General features: G+C 34.8%; 1 protein-coding gene and 1 pseudogene across 1 annotated transcript; one reads left to right on the forward strand and one right to left on the reverse strand.

Moving 5' to 3' along the window:
- Nucleotides 1-455: 455 nt before the first annotated feature.
- Nucleotides 456-7649, reverse strand: LOC127129403 (heat shock cognate 70 kDa protein 2-like; annotated as a pseudogene).
- A 12589-nt stretch (nucleotides 7650-20238) lies between these two features.
- On the forward strand, nucleotides 20239-21726 carry LOC127131715 (heat shock cognate 70 kDa protein 2). Its single transcript, XM_051060633.1, has 4 exons — nucleotides 20239-20458; nucleotides 20581-20792; nucleotides 20847-21048; nucleotides 21473-21726. Exons 1-4 carry the CDS (start codon nucleotides 20239-20241, stop codon nucleotides 21724-21726), a joined length of 888 nt encoding a protein of 295 aa, XP_050916590.1.
- The last annotated feature ends 493 nt before the right edge of the window (nucleotides 21727-22219 follow it).

The following is a 22219-nucleotide window of genomic DNA, read 5'->3' on the forward strand; positions in this document are numbered from 1 at the left end:
CCAAAAAAAACCATCTAGGCCTTGAAATAAATGGGATGATTTTAATTAAGTTAAACTTAAAACTTCTTGAGTTTTAAGTAGAAAACAGAAAACATCTTGCTTGCCAAATTGCATTCCTTCACATATGTTTAAATTTCCGCCAAAAACATATATTTATTAACATAAAATTGTGTTATTGGCAATATTTTATGAAATATTGCAATGGTTGGTGTAAACACACATTGGAAGATATCAACCGTAGACCTGATTCATTAAAATTCCTCAATCCTTAAGTTTAACTTAAAACTCAAGACCCTTAGCCGTCAAATATCACAATCAACCATTTGAAAATAATTAAACATGTGACATAATAATGAATCATACATCAACCAGTTAAATACTCTATCCAAAGACAAAAAAGGAAACCATAAGAGTATATGTAACTGGCGAAATATGAGCAATTCAAACTCTTAGCATCATTTTCCGAGCAGATTGTTATCACTGGCTCTAGTTCTCTCACCCTCATATACCTCAATCAAGGCGGAAGATTGGTTATCCTCCGATGTTACAAAAGCCTTTGTCATCTCGGTGGGAATGCAAGTGTTCCTAGGAATCACCACATTCATGATATCTCCCGTTGCTGACAAACCAAGAGACAGTGGTGTAACATCTTGCAGCACCAAGTTCGGAACATTTTGAAAGCCTTCATTCAACAAAGCAGCCTGTACAGCTGCTCCATAAGCAACAGCCTCATCAGGGTTGATGCTCATGCACAGATCCTTTCCGTTGAAATATTCCTGCAATAGTTGCTGCACTTTGGGAACTCTAGAAGACCCACCAACCATCACAATATTCTTTATAGTACTCTTATTCATCCCAGCCTCCACAGGACAATTCTCAACTATTTTCATACACTCATTAAAAAGGTCTGCATTGATTTCTTCAAACTTGGCGCGAGTTATCGAAGAATAAAAGTCTATGCCTTGAAATAAATAGTCTACCTCAATAGTGGCGACAGAAGGAAAAGAGAGCGTCCTTTTTGCCCTTTGGCATGCATTTTCAACCTCCTCAAGGCTTTTGGATTACCACTAATATCAATTTTGTTCTTTCTCTTTACTTCCTCCACAAAGTAGTTGCCCAATCTATTATCAAAATCTTCTCCTCCTAGGTGTGTGTTTCCGGAGGTGGCCTTAACTTTCCCTTAACTTGGAATACATTGTCTTTTATTGTTAGGACAGACACGTCGAAAGTGCCACCACCAAGATCAAAGACAAAAATATTGTTTTCACCAGCACATTTTGTTCTTTTGTTGAGGGCATATACAAAAGTGTTTCTCTTGACCCTTGTATTCAACAACAATCATGGGTTTGTCATCTACACCAGCGATAACTTTGAATGGCCACATTGTATTCAACAGCAATCATGGGTTTGACCCTTATTTTTATTATAATAATTATTAATAATAAAATACCAATTTTAATGTGTTCCATAGTTTTGTGATTTTGGTTCTGAAAAGTGTACGATTTATTTTGGTTTTAATGGAAATTGATATGACCATTTAATTGGGTGGTAATGAATTTTAATGATTTTAAATTTTTGATGATAGAATCAAGTCTATAAATAGTCTTTGGTTTCCAAAGCTTTCTCACATCACGAAAAAAAATACACTATCTATAATGAGAAAACAAGAGCTTTAAAGAATCAAAAGCAGTGCACTCACAACACTGCATCAATAATTCTATTTTCACATTTTGTTTTATAGATCTTGTTTTTCTTTTTTTATCAGAAACATAAGATCAATATATATATTAATCTAAGACATGTCATTTTAAATATCAAAATCGCTAAACTTTCTAGCTATTAACCTCTTAGCATCCGAAGGAACAGTATATAACTTTAGGTTTATAATGTTGAATAAACTTAAATGCTAGAGTTAGTTGTAAGAACAAAAATTGTGATACAACAGATTCCTTAATTTTGATGATAACAAAGGATGAAACCAAAAATGGCACCCTAACGAAAAGTTTCTAAGTGTGCAGGACTCTGATGACATCATCAGATAGAGTACCAGATCAGAAGTATATTTTCAAATGATCAGAAGCTCTGAAGAAGAAACAAGATTCAAGAAAGTCAAACTCTGAACTAAACAACAAGTATCAGAAGCATCTGAACAAGAAGTAAGTCCTAGAACCTCTGACTCTGAACAACGCTTTCTGAAGAATCTATTTAGATCAACATCAGAAGCAAGATTCCAAGGTTCTCCAGAAACACAAATACTCTGATTATGGATTTGCTAATCATGAAAGAGTAACGTTGAAGACAAGTAAAGATTTTCAAATGGATTTCCTAATTGAGAAAGAGACGTTAATCCCCAATCTCAATAAAGAAAATACTACTTGTGGTAAGTAGTCATTTCAAGAAGAAAAAGTCATCCTGCATTAGCTAATTATGTGATGGCGTAACTTCATCTCAATATCCACCAGTTTCACTACTACTTCAACTAATCTATATAAAGGATTGAAAATCAATTTTCAGCAACACACATACACGAGGAAAAATCATACTGAAACATCAACAAGAAAAACACTCTTGCTCTCTATCTTCACGAAGCTTTTGCTTATTACGTGAAAAACTCTTGTTCTTAATTTTGTAATACTTTCTTTCTTAGAAGCACTCTAGTTTACATAAATCCTTCTTCTATTGTTTGTTGATTTCCTCAAGTGACTCTGTGTAGTCTGTATACTTGAGAGGGCTAAGAGATTTTGTATCTTAGACGTTGTTTGTAATCTTTCAAGATTAGTGGATTAAGTCCTTGTTGAAGGCGAAATCACCTTGGCCGGGTGAACTGGAGTAGCTTTGTGTTATAAGCGAACCAGTATAAAATCCTTGTGTGATTTTCTTTTTGAAAAGCGCTTATTTTTCCAAACAATTCAAACCCCCCTTTCTTGTTTTTCTCACCTTCATTAGTGGGTTTTAATAATAAGTTAATGGAGAGATTTGGAAGGTTAAGAGACAGTGGGAAAATTAAGATTATTTACTATTTGTCATTGTTAGTAGAATAGCTAAAGTTTATTTTGTATGTATAAAGTCCAATTTTACATTCCAATAAATACAGAAGTTCATAAAACTACTCGCTTCTTCTGTCAAATTGGCATCAGAGCTAATGGCAAATATGATGAATCAAATGCCGTTACCACGGCTAACGAAGTTGAATTACGAAAACTGGAGTATCCAGATGAAAGCTCTTCTCGGATCTCTAGACGCGTGGGAGGTGACCAAAGATGGGTTTGAAGAACCAACATATGTTGAGGGATATACGGCAGCTCAAAACAAGGCGTTGAAAGAGACGCGATCGAAGGATAAAACGGCACTTTACATGCTGTTTAGGGCTGTTGATGAATCAGGCTTCGAAAAGATTGCCGGTTCGACTACGTCGAAAGAAGCGTGGGACACACTGGAGAAAGTGTTCAAAGGAGCAGATCGAGTAAAGCAAGTTCGACTCCAAACACTTCGTGGCGAATTGGAGAGGATGCAGATGAAGGAGTCAGAAAATGTATCTGACTACATCACGCGTGTACAAAAAGTGGTGAACCAACTCAGCAGAAATGGCGAAACAGTAACTGATGCACGAGTTGTCGAAAAGATTTTGAGATCTTTAACAGATAAGTTTGAGAATATTGTGTGTGCAATAGAAGAGTCGAAGGACCTTTCGACGCTCGCAGTCGAAGAGCTTGCAGGTTCCCTCGAAGCACACGAACAACGAAAGATGAAAAAGAAGGAAGAAGGAGCAGAGGACGCAAATCAAACCAAGGAGCAGATCAAAGACGAAAAGGTACTCTTTTCTCAAAACTTTCGAGGAAGAGGACGTGGTCGTGGAGGACGTGACAATGGTCGAAGTGGTAGAGGCAGCAACTTCGACAGAGGACAGTCGATCCAGCAAAATTGGCGTGGCAGAGGACGTGGTCAAAGAGGTGGTAGGTCGAACCATTCCAACTTTGAATGCTACAAGTGTGGGAAGTATGGTCATTATGCGAAGGATTGTAACTCATTCAAATGCTATAACTGTGATAAAGTGGGACATCTTGCAAAAGATTGTCGAATCGAAAAGAAGGTAGAAGAAACAACCAATCTAACTTTGGAAGCTGAAGCAAATGAAGGTTTTCTGTTGATGGCTCAAAATGAGATCAACACAAATGACAACGTTTGGTATCTTGATTCAGGAGCAAGTAACCATATGTGTGGTCACAAACACTTGTTTAAAGAAATGAGAAAGATTGAAGATGGCAATGTGTCTTTCGGAGATGCATCGAAAGTGAAGGTTGAAGGCAAAGGAACTATTCGTTACCTGCAGAAGGATGGGTTGATTGGATCAATTCAAGATGTTTATTATGTACCAAATCTTAAGACCAACATCTTGAGTTTGGGACAACTTACAGAAAAAGGTTATTCGATACTGATGAAAGAACGGATACTGTATTTGAAGGACAAGCTGGGACATCTGATTGCTCGTGTCGAAATGGAGAGAAATCGAATGTACAAACTGAATCTGATAAACGTTCGAGAAAAATGTTTACAAGTAAATATCGAAGACAAAGCGTCACTATGGCATCTACGCTTTGGTCATCTACATCATGCTGGTTTAAGAAGGTTGGCGAAAAAGAACATGGTGCATGGACTACCAGATATGGATTATGAAGGAAAGTTCTGTGAAGAATGTGTACTGAGCAAACAAACAAGAACTTCATTCCAAAAGAAGGCAGAATATCAAGCTAAGCATATCCTTGATTTGATTCACACCGACATATGTGGGCCAATCACGCCAGAATCTTTCAGTGGCAAAAGGTACTTTATTTCCTTTATCGACGATTACTCACGGAAGACATGGGTCTATTTCTTGAAAGAAAAGTCTGAAGCATTCGAGGTGTTCAAAAGGTTCAAAGTAATGGTGGAGAAGGAGACTGACAGACACATTAAAGCAGTTCGATCAGATAGAGGTGGTGAGTATACTTCGACAGCTTTTATGAAGTATTGTGAAGAGCAGGGTATAAGGAGATTTCTAACTGCAGCATACTCACCTCAACAAAATGGGGTGGCTGAAAGAAAGAATCGAACAGTCCTTGACATGGTTCGATCAATGCTTAAAAGCAAGAACATGCCAAAGGAATTCTGGGCAGAAGTTGTAAAATGTGCCATTTATGTTCAAAATCGATGTCCACATTCGAAGTTAGAAGATCAAACACCACAAGAAGCGTGGAGCGGACAGAAGCCAACAGTCTCTCATCTCAAAGTATTTGGAAGTGTTGCTTATGCACACGTACCAGATCAACGAAGAACGAAACTTGAAGACAAAAGTCAGAAATACATACTCATTGGGTATGATGAGAAAATAAAAGGGTACAAGCTATTTGATCCCATAAGAAAGAAGGTGATAGTGAGTAGAGACGTTCGAATAAACGAAGCAAGTAAGTGGGACTGGAACAGTTCGACAGAAGCTGTTGTCGAAGTTGAAGAATCATCTGTCGCTGTACCATCAAACATTTCGACAAAACTTGAAGATTCTGACGATGAAGATGAACCTACACAACCCAGAATGCGAAGTTTGCAAGATCTGTATGATTCGACAAGTGAAGTGCACCTTGTATGTCTCTTGGCAGATGCTGAAAACATCAGTTTTGAAGAAGCAGTACAAGACAAGAAGTGGAAAAGTGCCATGGACGAAGAGATGAGGGCGATTATCCACAACAACACTTGGGAGCTAGTTGAATTGCCAAAAGGTAGTCAACCAATTGGTGTAAAGTGGGTATTCAAGAAAAAGATGAACGCTCAAGGAGAAATAGAATGATACAAAGTGAGACTTGTTGCGAAGGGATACAAACAGAAAGCAGGAGTTGATTATGACGAAGTATTTGCACCTGTTGCAAGAATGGAGACAATTCGACTACTCATATCTCAAGCTGCTCAATTCAAATGGCCAATATTTCAAATGGATGTCAAAACAGCTTTTCTGAATGGTGTACTAGAAGAAGAAGTCTATGTCGAACAACCACTCGGGTAAATGAAAGCTGGAGAAGAGAAGAAGGTACTGAAATTGAAGAAAGCGTTATATGGGCTGAAGCAAGCACCGCGGGCATGGAACACACGTATCGACACATATTTCAAGGAGAATGGGTTCGAGCAATGTCCGTACGAACATGCCCTCTATGTGAAGAAAAAAGGAATGAATGTATTACTTGTTGCTCTCTATGTTGATGATCTTATCTTTCTGGGCAGTAATGATGAGATGATAGAAGAATTCAAAAGCACAATGACACGTGAATTCGAGATGACAGATTTAGGCCTAATGAGATTCTTTCTTGGTCTGGAAGTTCGACAAGAAGAAACAGGAATCTTCATTTCACAAGAAAAATATGCAAAAGAAATCTTGAAAAGATATAAGATGGAAAGCTGTAATCCGGCTTCGACGCCAATGGAACCAGGAACAAAACTGTCGAAATTTGATGGAGGAGAACGTGTCGAAGCAGGAAAATATCGAAGTTTGGTAGGAAGTCTTCGCTATCTCACATGTACAAGACCAGATATCTCATTGAGTGTAGGCATTGTAAGTCGATTCATGGAGGAGCCAGTTTACACACATTGGAAGGCATTGAAGCGAATTCTGAGGTACATCCAAGGAACAGTGTCACTTGGGATGTTTTACTCGAAGTCAGAGAAATACAAGTTGGTTGGTTACTCTGACAGTGATTGGTGCGGAGACATAGATGATCGAAAAAGCACTTCTGGATATGTGTTTTTCATGGGAAATACTGCATTTACTTGGCTTTCTAAAAAGCAGCCAATAGTAACACTTTCGACATGTGAAGCAGAATATGTAGCAGCATCCTGGTGTGTTTGTCATGCAATATGGCTCAGAAGATTGATGAGTAAAATGGAGCTAGAACAGAAAGATGCTACAATAATACAAGTTGACAACAGGTCAGCAATTGAGTTAGCAAAGAATCCAGTAAACCATGAAAGGAGCAAACACATTGACGTTCGTTTTCACTTTATTCGAGAACACGTGAAGGAAGGAAGTGTCGAATTGAAGCATGTAGCAAGTAAGGACCAAGCAGCAGATATTTTCACAAAACCACTATCAAAGGAAATTTTCGACAGAGGCAAGAAATTGATAGGGATGATGAATAGAAGAAACATTTAAGTTTACAGAGGAGTTTTGTTGAATAAACTTAAATGCTAGAGTCAGTGGGTTTTAATAATAAGTTAATGGAGAGATTTGGAAGGTTAAGAGACAGTGGGAAAATTAAGAGTATTTACTATTTGTCATTATTAGTAGAATAGCTAAAGTTTATTTTGTATGTATAAAGTCCAATTTTACATTCCAATAAAATACAGAAGTTCATAAAACTACTCGCTTCTTCTGTCATATAAAGTATATTAAAGAATAGACATTTACCAAAGACGGTGTTGGTTGCGTTAGAAGCAGCTAGATGCAAAGCAGAATCACCAATGAGCCTCTGATCATCCTTGAAAGAAACAAAAGAAGGTGTAATTCTATTGCCTTGATAGTTGTGAATAATCTCAACCCTATTGTGTTCATCAAGCCACCCAGCAACACAAGAATATGTTGTTCCAAGATCTATCCCCACTGTACACCCTTCATACTTTTTTGCCATGTGAACTCTTGAAGTGTACTGATCAGTTAATGATGGAATAATTTGTAGTTGGTGGAATACAAAAACCTCTTTTGTAGTGGAAGCTCACCACCTATTTCGGCGGGTTTGTTATACACGGAAAAGATAATGTGTTTAAATAATTTTAAATTTTAAATGAGATTTAAGGATAAATTTAATAAAATATGCAATTACTGTGTAATTCTGTTTTTTTTATTTAGTTAATGTGGATAGATAAATAAATAAATCGATGGTTAGGTTAGGTTTGGTCTTTAATATACAACTAAGTGGTTTTCTAGGTTACGCAATATCTTCATAAATTAAATTTATATATATATATATATATATATATATATATATATATATAGATTTAATTCGTATATATCGACAGTGTAAAGATTTTTTAAACTATCAATTAATCACAACCACTGATTTATTTGAAATGTTTGACTTTTATTAACATTTAAAAAATAATACAAACAGACGATTGTAATGCATTGATAGTGTAAAACTTTTTACAGACAGTGCATAACAATTAATCTCTCTATATATATACTAGTGTCTAGATGGGCACTCACATGCACGTCTGTCTGCTTTCTCAAATACTAATTCGCATAAAATATAAATCGTTATATAACCGCCGTTTGTGGGAAAAAGAAGTTAAAATTTAAAATAAAATTGAAAATGGTATATTTGGAAGGAAAAAAAGGACTAAAATCATGTTTTTCCTTTATATATTACTATAGATTAATTTAAATTATATTTTTAATTATTTATAAAGAGATTAATTACTATACACTGTCCGTGTAAAAAATTTTACACCGTCGATTCATCACCATCATCCGTTTGTATTACTTTATAGATTTTTAAAATAAAAGTCAAACTTCTTTTAATATCCAACGTCTATGATTAACTGACGGTGTAAAATCCTTTTACACTGTCAGTGTATTTCAATTAAACTCATTTATCTATAACAATATATAAATGGAATACTTTCTTTTGGTGTGGCCTATTTTTCTACCATTTTTACCCTTACTTTATTGTGTAATTTACCTAATAACTTCCAATAAAACCACTACTATTAACTTCCACGTAACTTTCTACTAATAACTTCCACGTAACTCGCTACTAATAACTTTCACATGTTGTGCTTTTTAAAAAATATATTTAAATAAAAAATATCACTTATATTTTCAATGATGTGCATTAAAAAAGCGGACAGACGGGCACGCGAGTGCCCGTCTGGACGCTAGTAAAATACTTAAAGATAATAGTGTGAAAAATAATAAACCATTATATAACCGCCGTTTGTGGGAAAGAGAAGTAAAAATTTAAAATAAAATTGAAAATGGTATATCTGGAAGGAAAAAAAGTTACACCAAATAAAATTGAAAATGGTATATCTGGAAGGAAAAAAAGTTACACCAAAATCATATTTTCCCTTTTTATATATATATATATATATATATATATATATATATATATATATATATATATATATATACACTAGCGTCAAGACGGTCACTCACGTGTCCGTCTGTTCGCTTTCTCAAATACTGATTCACATAAAATATAAATTATATTATCTTTTTATTTAATTTTAAATTTATTTTTAATTATTTATAAAATATTTAAAGATAATAATGTAAAAAATAATAAATGGTTATATAACCGCCGTTTGTGGGAAAAAGAAGTTAGAATTTAAAATAAAATTGAAAAGGGTATATTTGGAAGAAAAAAAAGCTACATCAAATTTATGTTTTCACTTTATATATATAAAATGGGACATTCTTAAAATCTCTGTGAATACAGTTCTGCAGAATCTGAACTGAAGTCATTCTCTTCTAAGTCGGTAGTTTCTTCTAGTCAGAAGCATGATTACTTGGAGGAGAATTGACTTCTTTTACTATTAAGTAAGAAGAGATTGATGTTTAGTTGAAGACAATAATTGCAAGACAAGTTGACATGCATTCTGACCTCAAGGATATCATGGAGCTTCTCGAGCAAAAAACTTAGGCTTTCAGATTTAGTAAAAAAAATATTGTCTTTTTATATATTTTGAACATGTTTTCTCTATCTGACTCTCTTCATCTTTGGTTGAATGAAATATTTTTCTTGAATATCTCTTCCAATTCCTTTATTTTTGTTGATGTCAAAATGCGGAGTAGATATAAAAGTATTTAAACACCTGAAATTTGATTGTTTCTTATTCTTGCTTAAATTCTGAAGATTTTTTATTATGTTTTAAATGTTTAAATTTAATTAAACTGGATAGAACTTAGGGGGAGCTGTAACACCTCAATATTTGCCCTCCTCTTCTTGAGACTAGTTTGGCACATTGCATTTCGTATTTTAGAGCATTAGGCATTGCATTTTGCATCTCATGTGAAATAAGAAGGTCATCCTCCAAAGTCTTTTCAAAAGATGGAGAAGTTACATGATTCAAGCCTGAGGGTCTTTATGAATTGATTGTCAACCATCTGAGGGTTTGCACTTCAATTCGGGTTTTACTGATTCTTCAAAGGTCTTGAGCATTATCTTATTTGCCAGGATATATTACCATCATCATGGTTCTATCATCATCAAGAGTTGTAGAGCTTATCCTCAAGTTCCTTTAGATTAGGGTTCTGACCTCTGGTCAATCCTAATCAATGTCATTCTTCCAGCTAGGGTTTCTCAAGGAGATGAGGTATTTTCTTGAGATGAAGATCACATGGTTATATTGAGAAGCTTACATGAGCTAGGGTTTCATTTTTTAGCAATTTCCTCAAGTGGTAGAGGCTCAAGCTGATCAGGGCATTTCAAGGTCATCTGAGGACCAAAAAGTCAACTGTGCAGTCAACTGAGGGCTATGAGGTGGGGAAATGAGTTGAGACACCTCAATCATGTTCAAAAGAGGTCCCTTCATCATTTTAAACATCTATCTTGAAGATTTTGAAGTCATGGCAAAGGTTTCCAAAAATGGAAAGTGACCTATAATGTCAAGTTTCCAAAAATGGCAAGTTTCTGGTCTACATTCATCTTGATTTTTCAACTTCAAAGAAGTTTCAAATGGTTTTTTGGTGAAAATTAAAGTTGAAGATCTTTCTCTCCCCTTTTCAAAAAGTCCTATTTCATGATCATCTGACGATTGGTTGAGAAGTTATGGCCAAATGATCACAAAGTATACATGGAATTTCAAAGTGGCATAACTTTTGATTCAAAACTCCAAATTGGTCCATTCTTTTTCCAAAATACTCCTCATGACCAATACTTTTCAAATTAAGCCTCGTCATGCATGAGAGAAGTGTGTATGATCATCATTCCTCAAGTGTGCATTTTGGAGGGAAATTTCATAATTCAAAATTGGCTTAAGCTACAAGCAAAATACCACTTCCATCATGTTTATTGGTTGGTTTTAAGTGAAGTTGAAGCTTGCATGGGCACTGTTCACGTGTGGATTGGCCATGCTATCTCCATTTGCAATTTTGCAAGTCACTTGAATTTTCCCTAATCATGATTAACACAAACCTAATCTTGATTTCAGTGTGATTAGTGAGTGATATATAAAGCAAACCCTAATTGTAATGGCTCATAACTAACTTTTCAGATCCAAATTCAGGAAACTCTCCATTTTCTCTCTCTCTTCCAATTTGCTAATTTCTCCACATAAACACCAAATTTCTTTGCATAATATTGATCATCATCCTTCATTGATCAAGATTCAACCATTACTTTGTGGAATTCAGTCCAAATTCGAGCTATTCAAGTGCATGAACATCGAGATGGAAGTTTGAAATTGAGCAAGATCTAAGAGGATTCAAGTGTTGCTTCTTATTTAAAACTTCAAAAGAGGTGCAAGGGAGAAGATCTGGAGCAGATGATAGCTTGAGGACGCGATTTCAACAACTTCCATTTCAAGTAAGTGAAAATTTCGATCTCTCTTTTGGATGTTTTATGACCATAGAACCGTAGATCTCGATTAGTAGAGAATGCTGATATGTTTAGAATCGAAATTGGTTAAGAATTGAGGAAGTTATGTGGAATAAAAGTTTTGGTCATCAAAATGTTTTCCTTCGATCCATGAAACCTAACAGGAATTAGATGAAACAGATATCATATTTGGAATGTGCGTGGAGAGATGATTCGATTGATATATATTTTGTGTAATTCTGCATTTCTTCACGGCGGGGCCGCCGTCCAGGTCGTTGGAGAAGACGACCGGAGCTACAGCTCCGGCGCCTGGTTCATGTCCTAGGGCTTAGTCCTTGCTGGCTGCTACGTGTGCCTTGCGTGTTAATTCCATTGGCTGTAACTGCTTTGACCAAGCCACGCGTTATGATGAACGCTGAGTGTGCATTGCCAACTCATTAATGAAACGCCTCGTTTCATTTAATTGATGTGGACGCTGACTGGGCTGGTTGCTTGTCCATTCCATTGGACGTAATTGCTTTGACTATGCCATGTATTTATTTGACTGATGATTAGGTTGGTGATGTGTATTAGTAAAGTGATGCGTTTTGATGTTCAAATCTGAGCCATGGATGCTCTTTTCGCGTCTGATCCAATGGATGAGAATATTCTGAATTGTTTTTGAATAATATTTTCCCTCCATTTATTTTGTTTATCTCATTTTATTTTGTTCATCTTTAAAAAATTATAAAAAATAGTAGAATGGTCCAATTTGACTCCAATTTTTTTTCATAATCTTGTCGTGATCTATAGTTTTTTATAGGATTAATTTCATGATTTGTTTGTTTTTGGAATTTTATTTTGGAATTTTTGAATCCATGTTGTGCTTAATTGACATGTTACATTCAATGCTTTGTGAAATGCTATGTGTTGATCCAATTGATCTGAATTTTCATATGCTTAATCATCACATGTGATATGAATTTTTGAGCATTGGGTTGAATTTTTTCTCATTTGTATTCATTGCTTTTGACACATGCAGATTGGTGTGACAATTTGTGTCACATTTTGGACCTTGCATTTGTGCATTTTTATTCATCTATCATTTGAGCTCTTCTGGATTTGATATTTTTCACATTGATTGTTCATAACATGAAGAACTTGTATAAAAAATTTCATAGCCATTGGATGCTTTTCTGTTTTGATTTGGATTTTCTAATTTGGATGTCCATTTTGTGCACATTTTCTTGCCTTTGCTTTACATTGATCATTTGATGCATTTGCTTTGTGACTTGATGCTGGTCCTTTTGAGGACATTTTATTGATTGTTTGAATGAGCATTATGCAAAAGATTGAGTTCTGTTTTGATCATTTGGTTTGGTTTTGAACTTAGTCTTTGTATTAGTGTTTTGTGCATAAACTAATTGTGCTTTGTGTTTCAGGTTTGGACATTTAGCATTGATGGTTGGATTTGGTCTCACTTTGTGACATGCAAATACCCTTGAATATTAACTATTGTTGTTTTGTAGGTCAATTGATGTGATGAACTCATTTGAGTGCTTGAACTTGTGCCTTGCATTGTGTGAAACTGTTGAATGGTTCCACTTTTTGTCTGTTGGTTTTCTGTTTGAGATATTAATTGTTTGATTTTTGTACAGGTACATTAGTTGCTTGCTAGCTTTTGCTTAAGCTTTGGAGTATGGTTGATACACCACTTAGGTAGTTAGCCTCTCACTCCATGTAGTCTGGAAGTCCTGTCACCTTTTTGACAGGCATTTGGCTGAAGTCCTCCTTATGAGGCTCTGTTTGTGTTTGTTTACATTTGTGCCAAAGACCTCTATGATGAGGCATGTTACTTGATAAGTCCTCCTAAGTGAAGAGGCAATTGACAGATAGAAGGGATTAGTAGCCAATCCCCTGTTATTCAGTGAGTCGTTCTTTATGCTCGCACTACGTGCTGATGCTCTAGAACATGTACCCAAGATCTCTGTATAGAGTCAGTCAAGTGGAATAGGGTCCCTCTTTCTGGATCCCCACGCTTTCATTGTCATTGAGCTCACCCTGGCCGGGGTTAAAAGCATGAGGTCTCATCCTCATTACCATTTTGATCTGCTCACCCTGACGTTCAATGTTAGTGGTTAAGAGCTCCAGATTACCCTTGTACAGTTTGGCTTGTTTGTCGAGGTTGATATGACCCCTCTTGACTAAAGCCAACCCATTGTTTGGGCCTCTTGTGTGGATATAGTGAGTGATGCTTGTTCACTTGTGATGGTGTGTTTATCTGCTTTCCTCTGAATTGACTTGCTTCTTGTGTGAGTTAGGATTCTTGTTAGAGACCTCAACCTAGGGATATTGTTTGCATGACAACTATTAGGCTCGAGTCTTAGTCTCCCTGTTAGTTTGTTGTTTCCCCGGTCTCTGGTTAGGAGAGTGTTGTACTCCTGTTAAGGGGAACTACGTCGCCCTGATTCTCATACCAGATGAGATACGTAGGCAGGAGATTGAGCGAGATCTCTCCGGACACCCTTTTGTTTTTGTGTGTGTTCAACCTTTTCTTTTTCTTTTATTGTTTTGTGTGTGTTCACCCTTTGTTTGTCTTCTTTGGTGTGAGTACTTGTTTGTTCAACGTGTGCGTGTGTGGTATGTTTATACCTTGAGGATTTCTTATCATTGGGGGTTCAGATTGGGGTTCACCTATATTGATTTGGGGTTCATATTTGGGGTTCATATTTGGGGTTCATCTTTGGTGTTTGCTGGTTAGCGTTTGTATTTGTTTGGAGTCGGATGTAAGTCCATGTATTGGCATTCTGTTTCCTTTTTGTTTGTTTGGAGTCGGATATAAGTCCATGTATTGGCATTCTGTTTCCTTTTTGTTGTCAGGAGTCGGGTGTAAGTCCATGTATTGGCATTCTGTTTCCTTTTGAGTGTTTCTTTTGACGTCTCAGCGTCTCTTTTTTGTGTTTTCTTTCGGTGTGCGTTAGCCGAGCTATGAGTGCTCTGATTCTTCCTCTGGATAGAGAAGATACGTAGCCATAGGATGCGATATCCTAGCGAGCATGCCTCCTTTTTCCCCGAACTACGTTGACTCTGATGTTTGTTTTTGACAAAATACGTAGGCCCAGGATGCGACATCCTGCCGAGTCCACTTCCTCCATCTTCTTTCACCTGTTTATTCCAGTTTGTGCAGATTTCTTTGAGCAATTTTTATTAGCAACCTTATCCTATTCTTTGAGCTATCTTTTGAGCGTGGATCCCGTCGAGTACGGAGGACATGAGGGGTGCTAATACCTTCCCCTTGCGTAACCGACTCCCGTACCTTGTAATCTCTGGTCGTAAGACCATTCCTTTCCCTTTCTTAGGTTAGTCCTGCGCTTCCTTTCCGTCATAGGATGAATAGCATCGGTGGCGGCTCTGTAAACTGTTTTTTTCCCGCCGGTTGTTTTTCACGTTGCGACAGGAGCTTACAAGCTTCATCCTTTGTACTATTAGACTTAGAGGGAACTTACAAACCTCAGACCCTGAAGTCAATTTTTTAATTAAATTAAGAACCATTATTCTTAAATACTTATGTTTGTCATTATCAAAAAGGGAGAGATTGTTGGAACAAAATTGATTTGTCCCATTTCCCTTAGACTTTGATGATAACAAAGTATTTAAAGAACAATTTGATATACTAATATTTGTTCAAGTATGAAGGATTATAGACTAAAATTTTATAAATAATCCAAGTATTGGTTCTTACTATGAACATCTTAAGAGAAGTTTAAAGACCAAAATCTGATGTATCAGAAACTGAAGACCAGACTCTGAAGAAGTCAACTTCTGAAGAAGTCAACATATGAAGTTCAGAGTCTAAAGAAGTCAAATTCTGAAGACTAGACTTTGTAGAAGTCTACCTATATTGATCAGAACCTGAAGACTAGTCAAAGCTCAAGGATCAGGGTGACTATGATAAGTCATGGTCTACCTCTGAGCCTACTTTGTCTTCTTCTGATCACGTGAAGACCTAAATTTTTTCTTCATAGAGTCAGTTGGAATGCAACTGATAATTTTTCTTGCAGTAAAGGAATTTCAAACAAGCTTTCAATGACATTATCCGTTTGAAGAAACATCTCAACGTCTCTATTCAAGATTCTTAATGACTCTCTTGTGCTGGATCTTCAACAACTTTTTTCCTTCTCTATTTAAGGATCTGGAGACTTAAAGAAAAACAATCAATGAACTATTGCAATTCAAAGAGCAATTACTCTATCAAAACATAATCACAAGTTTAACTTAGGATTTTTTACCTTTGTATATTCTAGAAATACTCAAGTCCTAAAGAGTTCTTTTTGAGTTGTATTTTATCTACACCTCTGATTGTATATCAAGTCTATTACCTCAAACAGTCTTTTATCTGTTAGATAGATTATTATAAGTCTCTTACTTAGTGTTTGCGCATTGAAGTCTCTTGCTTGTGTGCTTGAGCATAGAAGTCTCTTACTTGTGTGCTTGGGCATGGAAGTCTATTGCTTATGTGTTTGAGCATATAAGTCTCTTACTTTGTGTTTAAGCATAAGAAGTATCTTGCTTGTGGACTTGAGCAAATCGTAATCTTGTGTGATTATAGTGAAAATCTCTTGTAAGTACAAGTGGACTGGATTACTCTCGAGTTGTGAGAGGAACCAATATAACTCTGTGTGTGTCTCTTCTTTCTTGCTTTATTTATCTACTGCATACCTTTGATTGATTCAGATTATATACCTTGTGTTTGGAATTTGACAAAGACTTTAAAAACAAATAAAAAGTTAACACAATTCACCCCCCCCCCCCCCCCCCCCCAATTTCTTGTGTTTTTCTCACCTTCACATAGATTTCATAATTTTGTTACACAATATTTATTAGAAATGGTATTTCCCAAATTGTCTTGTTTGTTATTAAATGGATAAAATGAGTTTGCATGGATTCCATGGATTCTCTGGGTTCCATACGGAAAATTTCATACTCCTTTGTCAAAATATTGATTTTAGAATATTTGAAGTCTATAGTACCTTCGTAAAGGGTTTGAAGAGTGTTCCACATAATTTATACGTTTTTATCATGTGAGATAAAGTAATATACTTTAGCGCTTATGTTCCCCGCCTTCAAATCATATGAATCCTTTATGGTTTCATCATCAGTCTAATCTTTTGGGTTTTTAATAGAATCATCGACTTCCTTTTTAGGGATAAAAGGCCTGTCGTGATTGCTACACATAAAGTTTTGTCAATTAACATTAAGTATACATACATGTTATCTTTCCAATAAGCATAATATTCACCTATAAAAAATGGTGCTCTATTGTACGCTCCCTTTATATCGTCGTCATCCATATTCTCAAAATTTTGATTCGCTTAGACCTGATCAAAAGACCACCTCTTAGGAAAATTAATGGGTGAGAATATGAGTTAATAATGGTGTAGAGAGGGGTGAATGAACCTCCCAAAATAAAACTTTCGTTTAAAAAGGATTTTTATCAGAGTTTCAAAAACATTATGTTTTGAATGACGAAAGTAAAGTTTGCATAAAAATAGGTTATGCTTATCTTGGAAGATATGTGAGTATCCTTAAACAACTCACAACACAATCAATTTGAACTATAGGATTACACCAAAAATAAAAATTAATTATATTACACAATCACTCAATTTTACAAGATATGTTATTGAATAACTTTTAATACAAGTAAGATTCTACTATCAAAGTTTTCAGACTTAATCCGCACTTAGACAAGGATGAATTACCAATTCTAACAAAACCTACATTTTATACAATAAATCACTACGAACAGATAAACCTATCAACATGCAATTCTAGAAAGCAATAACAATAATTTAATAATGAGATCAATTACGAAATTAAATGAGAGAGAGAGAGAGAGAGAGAGAGAGTAAACTAGGATTTATAGTGGTTATGCACGTTCGTCCTCGCTTTGTGCTTAACCCACTCTCCTACGGTTTCCAATTAAAAATTTGTTTATCTTCCACTATGACTTGCAGCAATATTACAAAAGTTCATACAATCACTGGTTCACAAATAAATGTTAAAAATAAAATTTCTTCCATTCTAGATGTTGACTTGTACATAGCTCCACGAACTGAATTCTATGCGAAATCTTTACTCAAGAACGTTTGTGAATCTTTAAGCCCCAAAAACCTTCTCCTAAGTTTCTGCCTGTGGAAATTTTCACACAATTCTACTGGTATCTTGAGTGTTGGACTATCTGAAGATCGAAAAGAACTCATATCATATATGTAAACTTCCACATAGTTTTACCAATGTTAACCTGGAGAGAAGAACCTTCTTCTTTTCCACTAGAATTGTCACAGCCAGTCAAAACATCACACGATCTTAAAATCATATGAAATCTTAAACAAATCTTTAAAGAAACATTAAATCCAAAAGGAATCTCCTCAATCAATTACAAATCTTTCAAGATAAGATTCAAATCCATGCAAGAATAGAAAAAAGAATGAAATAGAAGATGAAAAAATTATTTGCAAGTGTTCAATATAGATTCAAAACTCTTTATAAAATCAAAGGATAAGTGGTTTGTGAGTTTTCAAATCATTAATGAAAGAATTTCTTTTGTAACATTATGAAATATTTTAGAGTTAAAAATGATTTGTAGGTGCTGGAGATGAAGCACAAAAAGAAGTGAGAAAATCATGTTTGATTCGAGTCAATAACATTTGGTGATTTGAGTCAAGTGGTAAAGTAATATGGAATATGATATACACTTAAAGAGAGATCCATTTTTCTATGATTCGAGTCAAGACTAAGGCATTATTCGACTCACACAGGTCATGATTCGAGTCATTATTTGATCATGATTCGACTCAAACTTCACAGTGGCTGATGAATGACTTGTGATTCAACTCATGTACAAACTGTGATTCCACCCACATAGTGCATGATCCGAATCAAGATCAAGTTGTGATTCGACTCACAAGCTTGCAAAAGTCCTAATTCCTTTATGGTTTGTTTAATTCGACTTAAGGGAATGTGTTATTTGAATCACACATTCAAAATCTCAAAAATTCAAGTTTCCAACTATGTTTTGAGATTCTAACTTTGACTTGAATTTAATCAATCTGAATTATGGTTCTTTTTCAAAAAAATCAGACTGATAGGCTTAAAGCATAATGTTCATACTCAAACACAAACAATTTGAATTATGCATGCTAAAACACGAATCAAAAACTCAATCCTTAAAGATGCGCAATTGAAGAGGATACTCAAATATAAAACTAAATTCAAAGTAAAGTGCAAGGGACAAGCAACAAAACCACATAAAGGTATCCACATTAATGTATCAGAGATATGCAACTTCACCTATGGTCGAGAAAAATAATTTAAAGAGGGTCTTATGGAGGCTTGCTAGGGCCTTGAAAAGTTGGGTGCCTGCTAAAGTGGTTGTTTTCTCTTTGCATGTTGATCTAGGATATGTTGCTAACTAGACAGAATCTACTAAGAAGGTGCACTTTCTCTGGTTTTAGTAGTTTAGAGTGCATCTTGTGTGTGGAACACGTGGATCTGGATGATCGTCTCTTTGTGTTGTGTGATATTTACTTTGTCCATCTGGTATATAGTTCTTAGGTGGATTGGGCAACCACGACCTTTACCTTCGTCGATTTTAAGGATGTTTGAGCTGTTTTATGGTCTAAGTCGTGGGGAAAAGACATTTTTAGGCTTGGTCTCGATATGAAATTCTATTTTCTAGACTATTTGTAAAATGCGGAATAAAGTTATCTTTAGCTAGGAAAACTTATTGATTAATCATTGAATGTCCTTGATTATCAGCTTAGCTTGGAAGTGGGCTTATGTATGTGCTTCGGGTTTCGTTAATTCTCTAGTTGATTAGGAGCGTGATCTGCTAAAGTGGCTTGACATTTATATGGTCATGCTCTCCTTCCTCCAACTTGCCTTCTTCAAAGTTTTTATCCGTCTACTGCTTCAAGATAGGTTGGTTGGTTGATCAGTTGGGCTTGTGTTTGTCTTATCTAGCAGGTTTGTTATTATGCTTTTTGTGTTGTTATTCTTTCTAGACTTTATAAGACTTGTTTCTCTTTAATACTTCATGTTCTCTATATTCTTTCTCTTTATGTATTATTTGTGACTTTTATTTTTATCTTATAATATATCATTCCTACTTTGTAATTAAAAATAAGTTAAAACATATAGAAAATGCACCCAAGTTTGATATGATACTTATGTTAAATAAAAAAATATATAAATATACTTAAAAAATGTGATAGAAAAAACTTTATTTTTCATTGATAAAATAAAAGAAGAGTTTAATTGAAATACACTGACAGTGTAAAAGGATTTTACACCGTCAGTTAATCATAGACGTCGGATATTAAAAGAAGTTTGACTTTTATTTTAAAAATCTATAAAGTAATACAAACGGATGATGCTGATGAGTCGACGGTATAAAACTTTTTACACTGACAGTGTATAGTAATTAATCTCATAAAAGAATAAATAATGAAAGTAGTATTAATTAGAGGATAAAAATAAAAAAGATAGTTTGAAAATTGGAATGATCATTCATTTTAGGAAATTCATTTATTCCAAATGAATAACTCATTATGGGATGGAGGGAGTATTGATTAGGAATATTTTCTTATAAACATTATGCATATATCCCTTATAAACATTCTTGGTTTCCTGAGAAATCATGTCGAAAAAGTATGAAGGTCTTGCCGTAGGGATAGACTGTGGAACAACGTATTCATGTGTTGTTGTGTGGCTTGATGAACACAATAGAGTTGAAATTATTCACAATTATCAAGGCAATAGAACTACACGTTCTTTTATTTCTTTCAAATATGATCAAAGGTTGATTGGTGATGTTGTTAAAAATCAGGCTGCTTTAAACCCTACGAGCACTATCTTTGGTAAATTTCTATTCTCTAATATTAATTTATTTTTAATCTTAGTGTTTTTTTTTGTTTTAGTTCACATAGAATATTTGATTTTATTTAGCTGATGGAAAATAATTATTAGTATTGTTTTTCAGATGCTAAGAGATTGATTGGTAGAAAGTTTAGTGATTCTGTTGTTCAAAATGATATGAGGATGTGGCCATTCAAGGTGATTGCTGATGACAATGATAAACATGTGATTATTATTCAATACAAGGGTCAAGAGAAGCACTTTTCTGCGGAGGAAATATCGGCTATGATTCTTAAAAAGATGCTAGAGGTTTCGGAAAATTTTCTATCCTCCGAGGTAAGAAAAAGAAATGCGGTTGTTACTGTGCCAGATTACTTTAATGATTCTCAGCGGAAAGCCACCATAGAAGCTGGTGCTATTGCTGGCCTTAATGTCATTAAGATAATCAATGAACCTATTACTGCAGTTATTGCATATGGTCTTGACAAGAAAAGTGATTGTGATGGAAAGCGAAATATTTTTGTCTTTGATCTTGGTGGTGGAACTTTTGATGTTGCTATTCTCACAATTAAAGTGGTTGAGGTTTACGAGGGTGAGAGAGCAAGAACTCTGATAATAATCATCTTGGTTCCTTTATTTTCTCTTGCATTCCAGGTCCCTGTGGCCAGTCAACTTTTCTATAGATGAAATTGAATCCTAACAATTTCTGTTAAAGCAAAGATATACCGCGAAATCTCACCATAAAAGATTTTTAACCTTTGAAATTCAAAAAATGATTGAAGATGGTGAGAAGTTCAAGGTGGAAGATGAGAAATATTTAAGGAAGGTCAATGTAATGAATGCATTAGATTTAAGGTTAATGCTAACATGTGCTCCAAGAACACAAGTTAATAATACATTTATAAAAATATTTTTTTGAAATATATATATTTGATTTCTTGAAATTTAAAATTTTATTTTATTCAACACAAAATTTTTAATATTAGTAATCTTAATTTGTATCTTTGGGATACAAGTTAGCAAGATCCTAGATTTAATTGTTTATAAAATGAAAAGTCCTTTAAAGAAGGACTTTAATTTAAAGTTGACCGCTCAAGAATGCGGGGAGATCAACAATGCAATGACTATGGCTGTGAATATGCTTGATGAGAACAGCAAAGAGAAAGACATTGATTTTCTTGAGGGTCATCTAAAGAAGCTGGAGGACATGTTGGATCTCCTTGAACCCAAAACTGCTATTAAGGAAATCAACCACAAATTTTCATTCTAAAGATTTCTTTTCTGAGTGATCTCTTGCGTTTGAACATGTTCTTTAAATTGTTTCTGTTTTGTGTTTTGTTTTCTAGTTTGCAATATTTGTGATTTGAGTTTGACATGTGACTGAAACCATATTTGAGCTAGAGTTTTCTAATTTTGTTTTCTTTTGCACTTGTCTTGATTTTGGTCATTGCTTATCATTTTAATCAGAAACTGACAGAAGAAGCGAGTAGTTTTATAAACTTCTGTATATTATTAGAATGCAATTTTGGATTTTATACATACAAAAAAAAAACTTTAGTTATTCTACTAATTATGATAAATAGTAAATACTCTTAATTTTCCCACTGTCTCTTGACCTTCCAAATCTCTCCATTAACTTATTATTAAAACCCATTAACTCTAACATTAAAGTTTATTCAACAAAACTCCTCTGTAAACTTAAATGTTTCTTCTATTCATCATGCCTATCAACTTCTTGCCTCTGTCGAAGATTTCTTTTGATA

This window comes from Lathyrus oleraceus, chromosome 3 (assembly GCF_024323335.1).
Source record: "Lathyrus oleraceus cultivar Zhongwan6 chromosome 3, CAAS_Psat_ZW6_1.0, whole genome shotgun sequence".
NCBI classification, from domain to species: domain Eukaryota; kingdom Viridiplantae; phylum Streptophyta; class Magnoliopsida; order Fabales; family Fabaceae; genus Lathyrus; species Lathyrus oleraceus.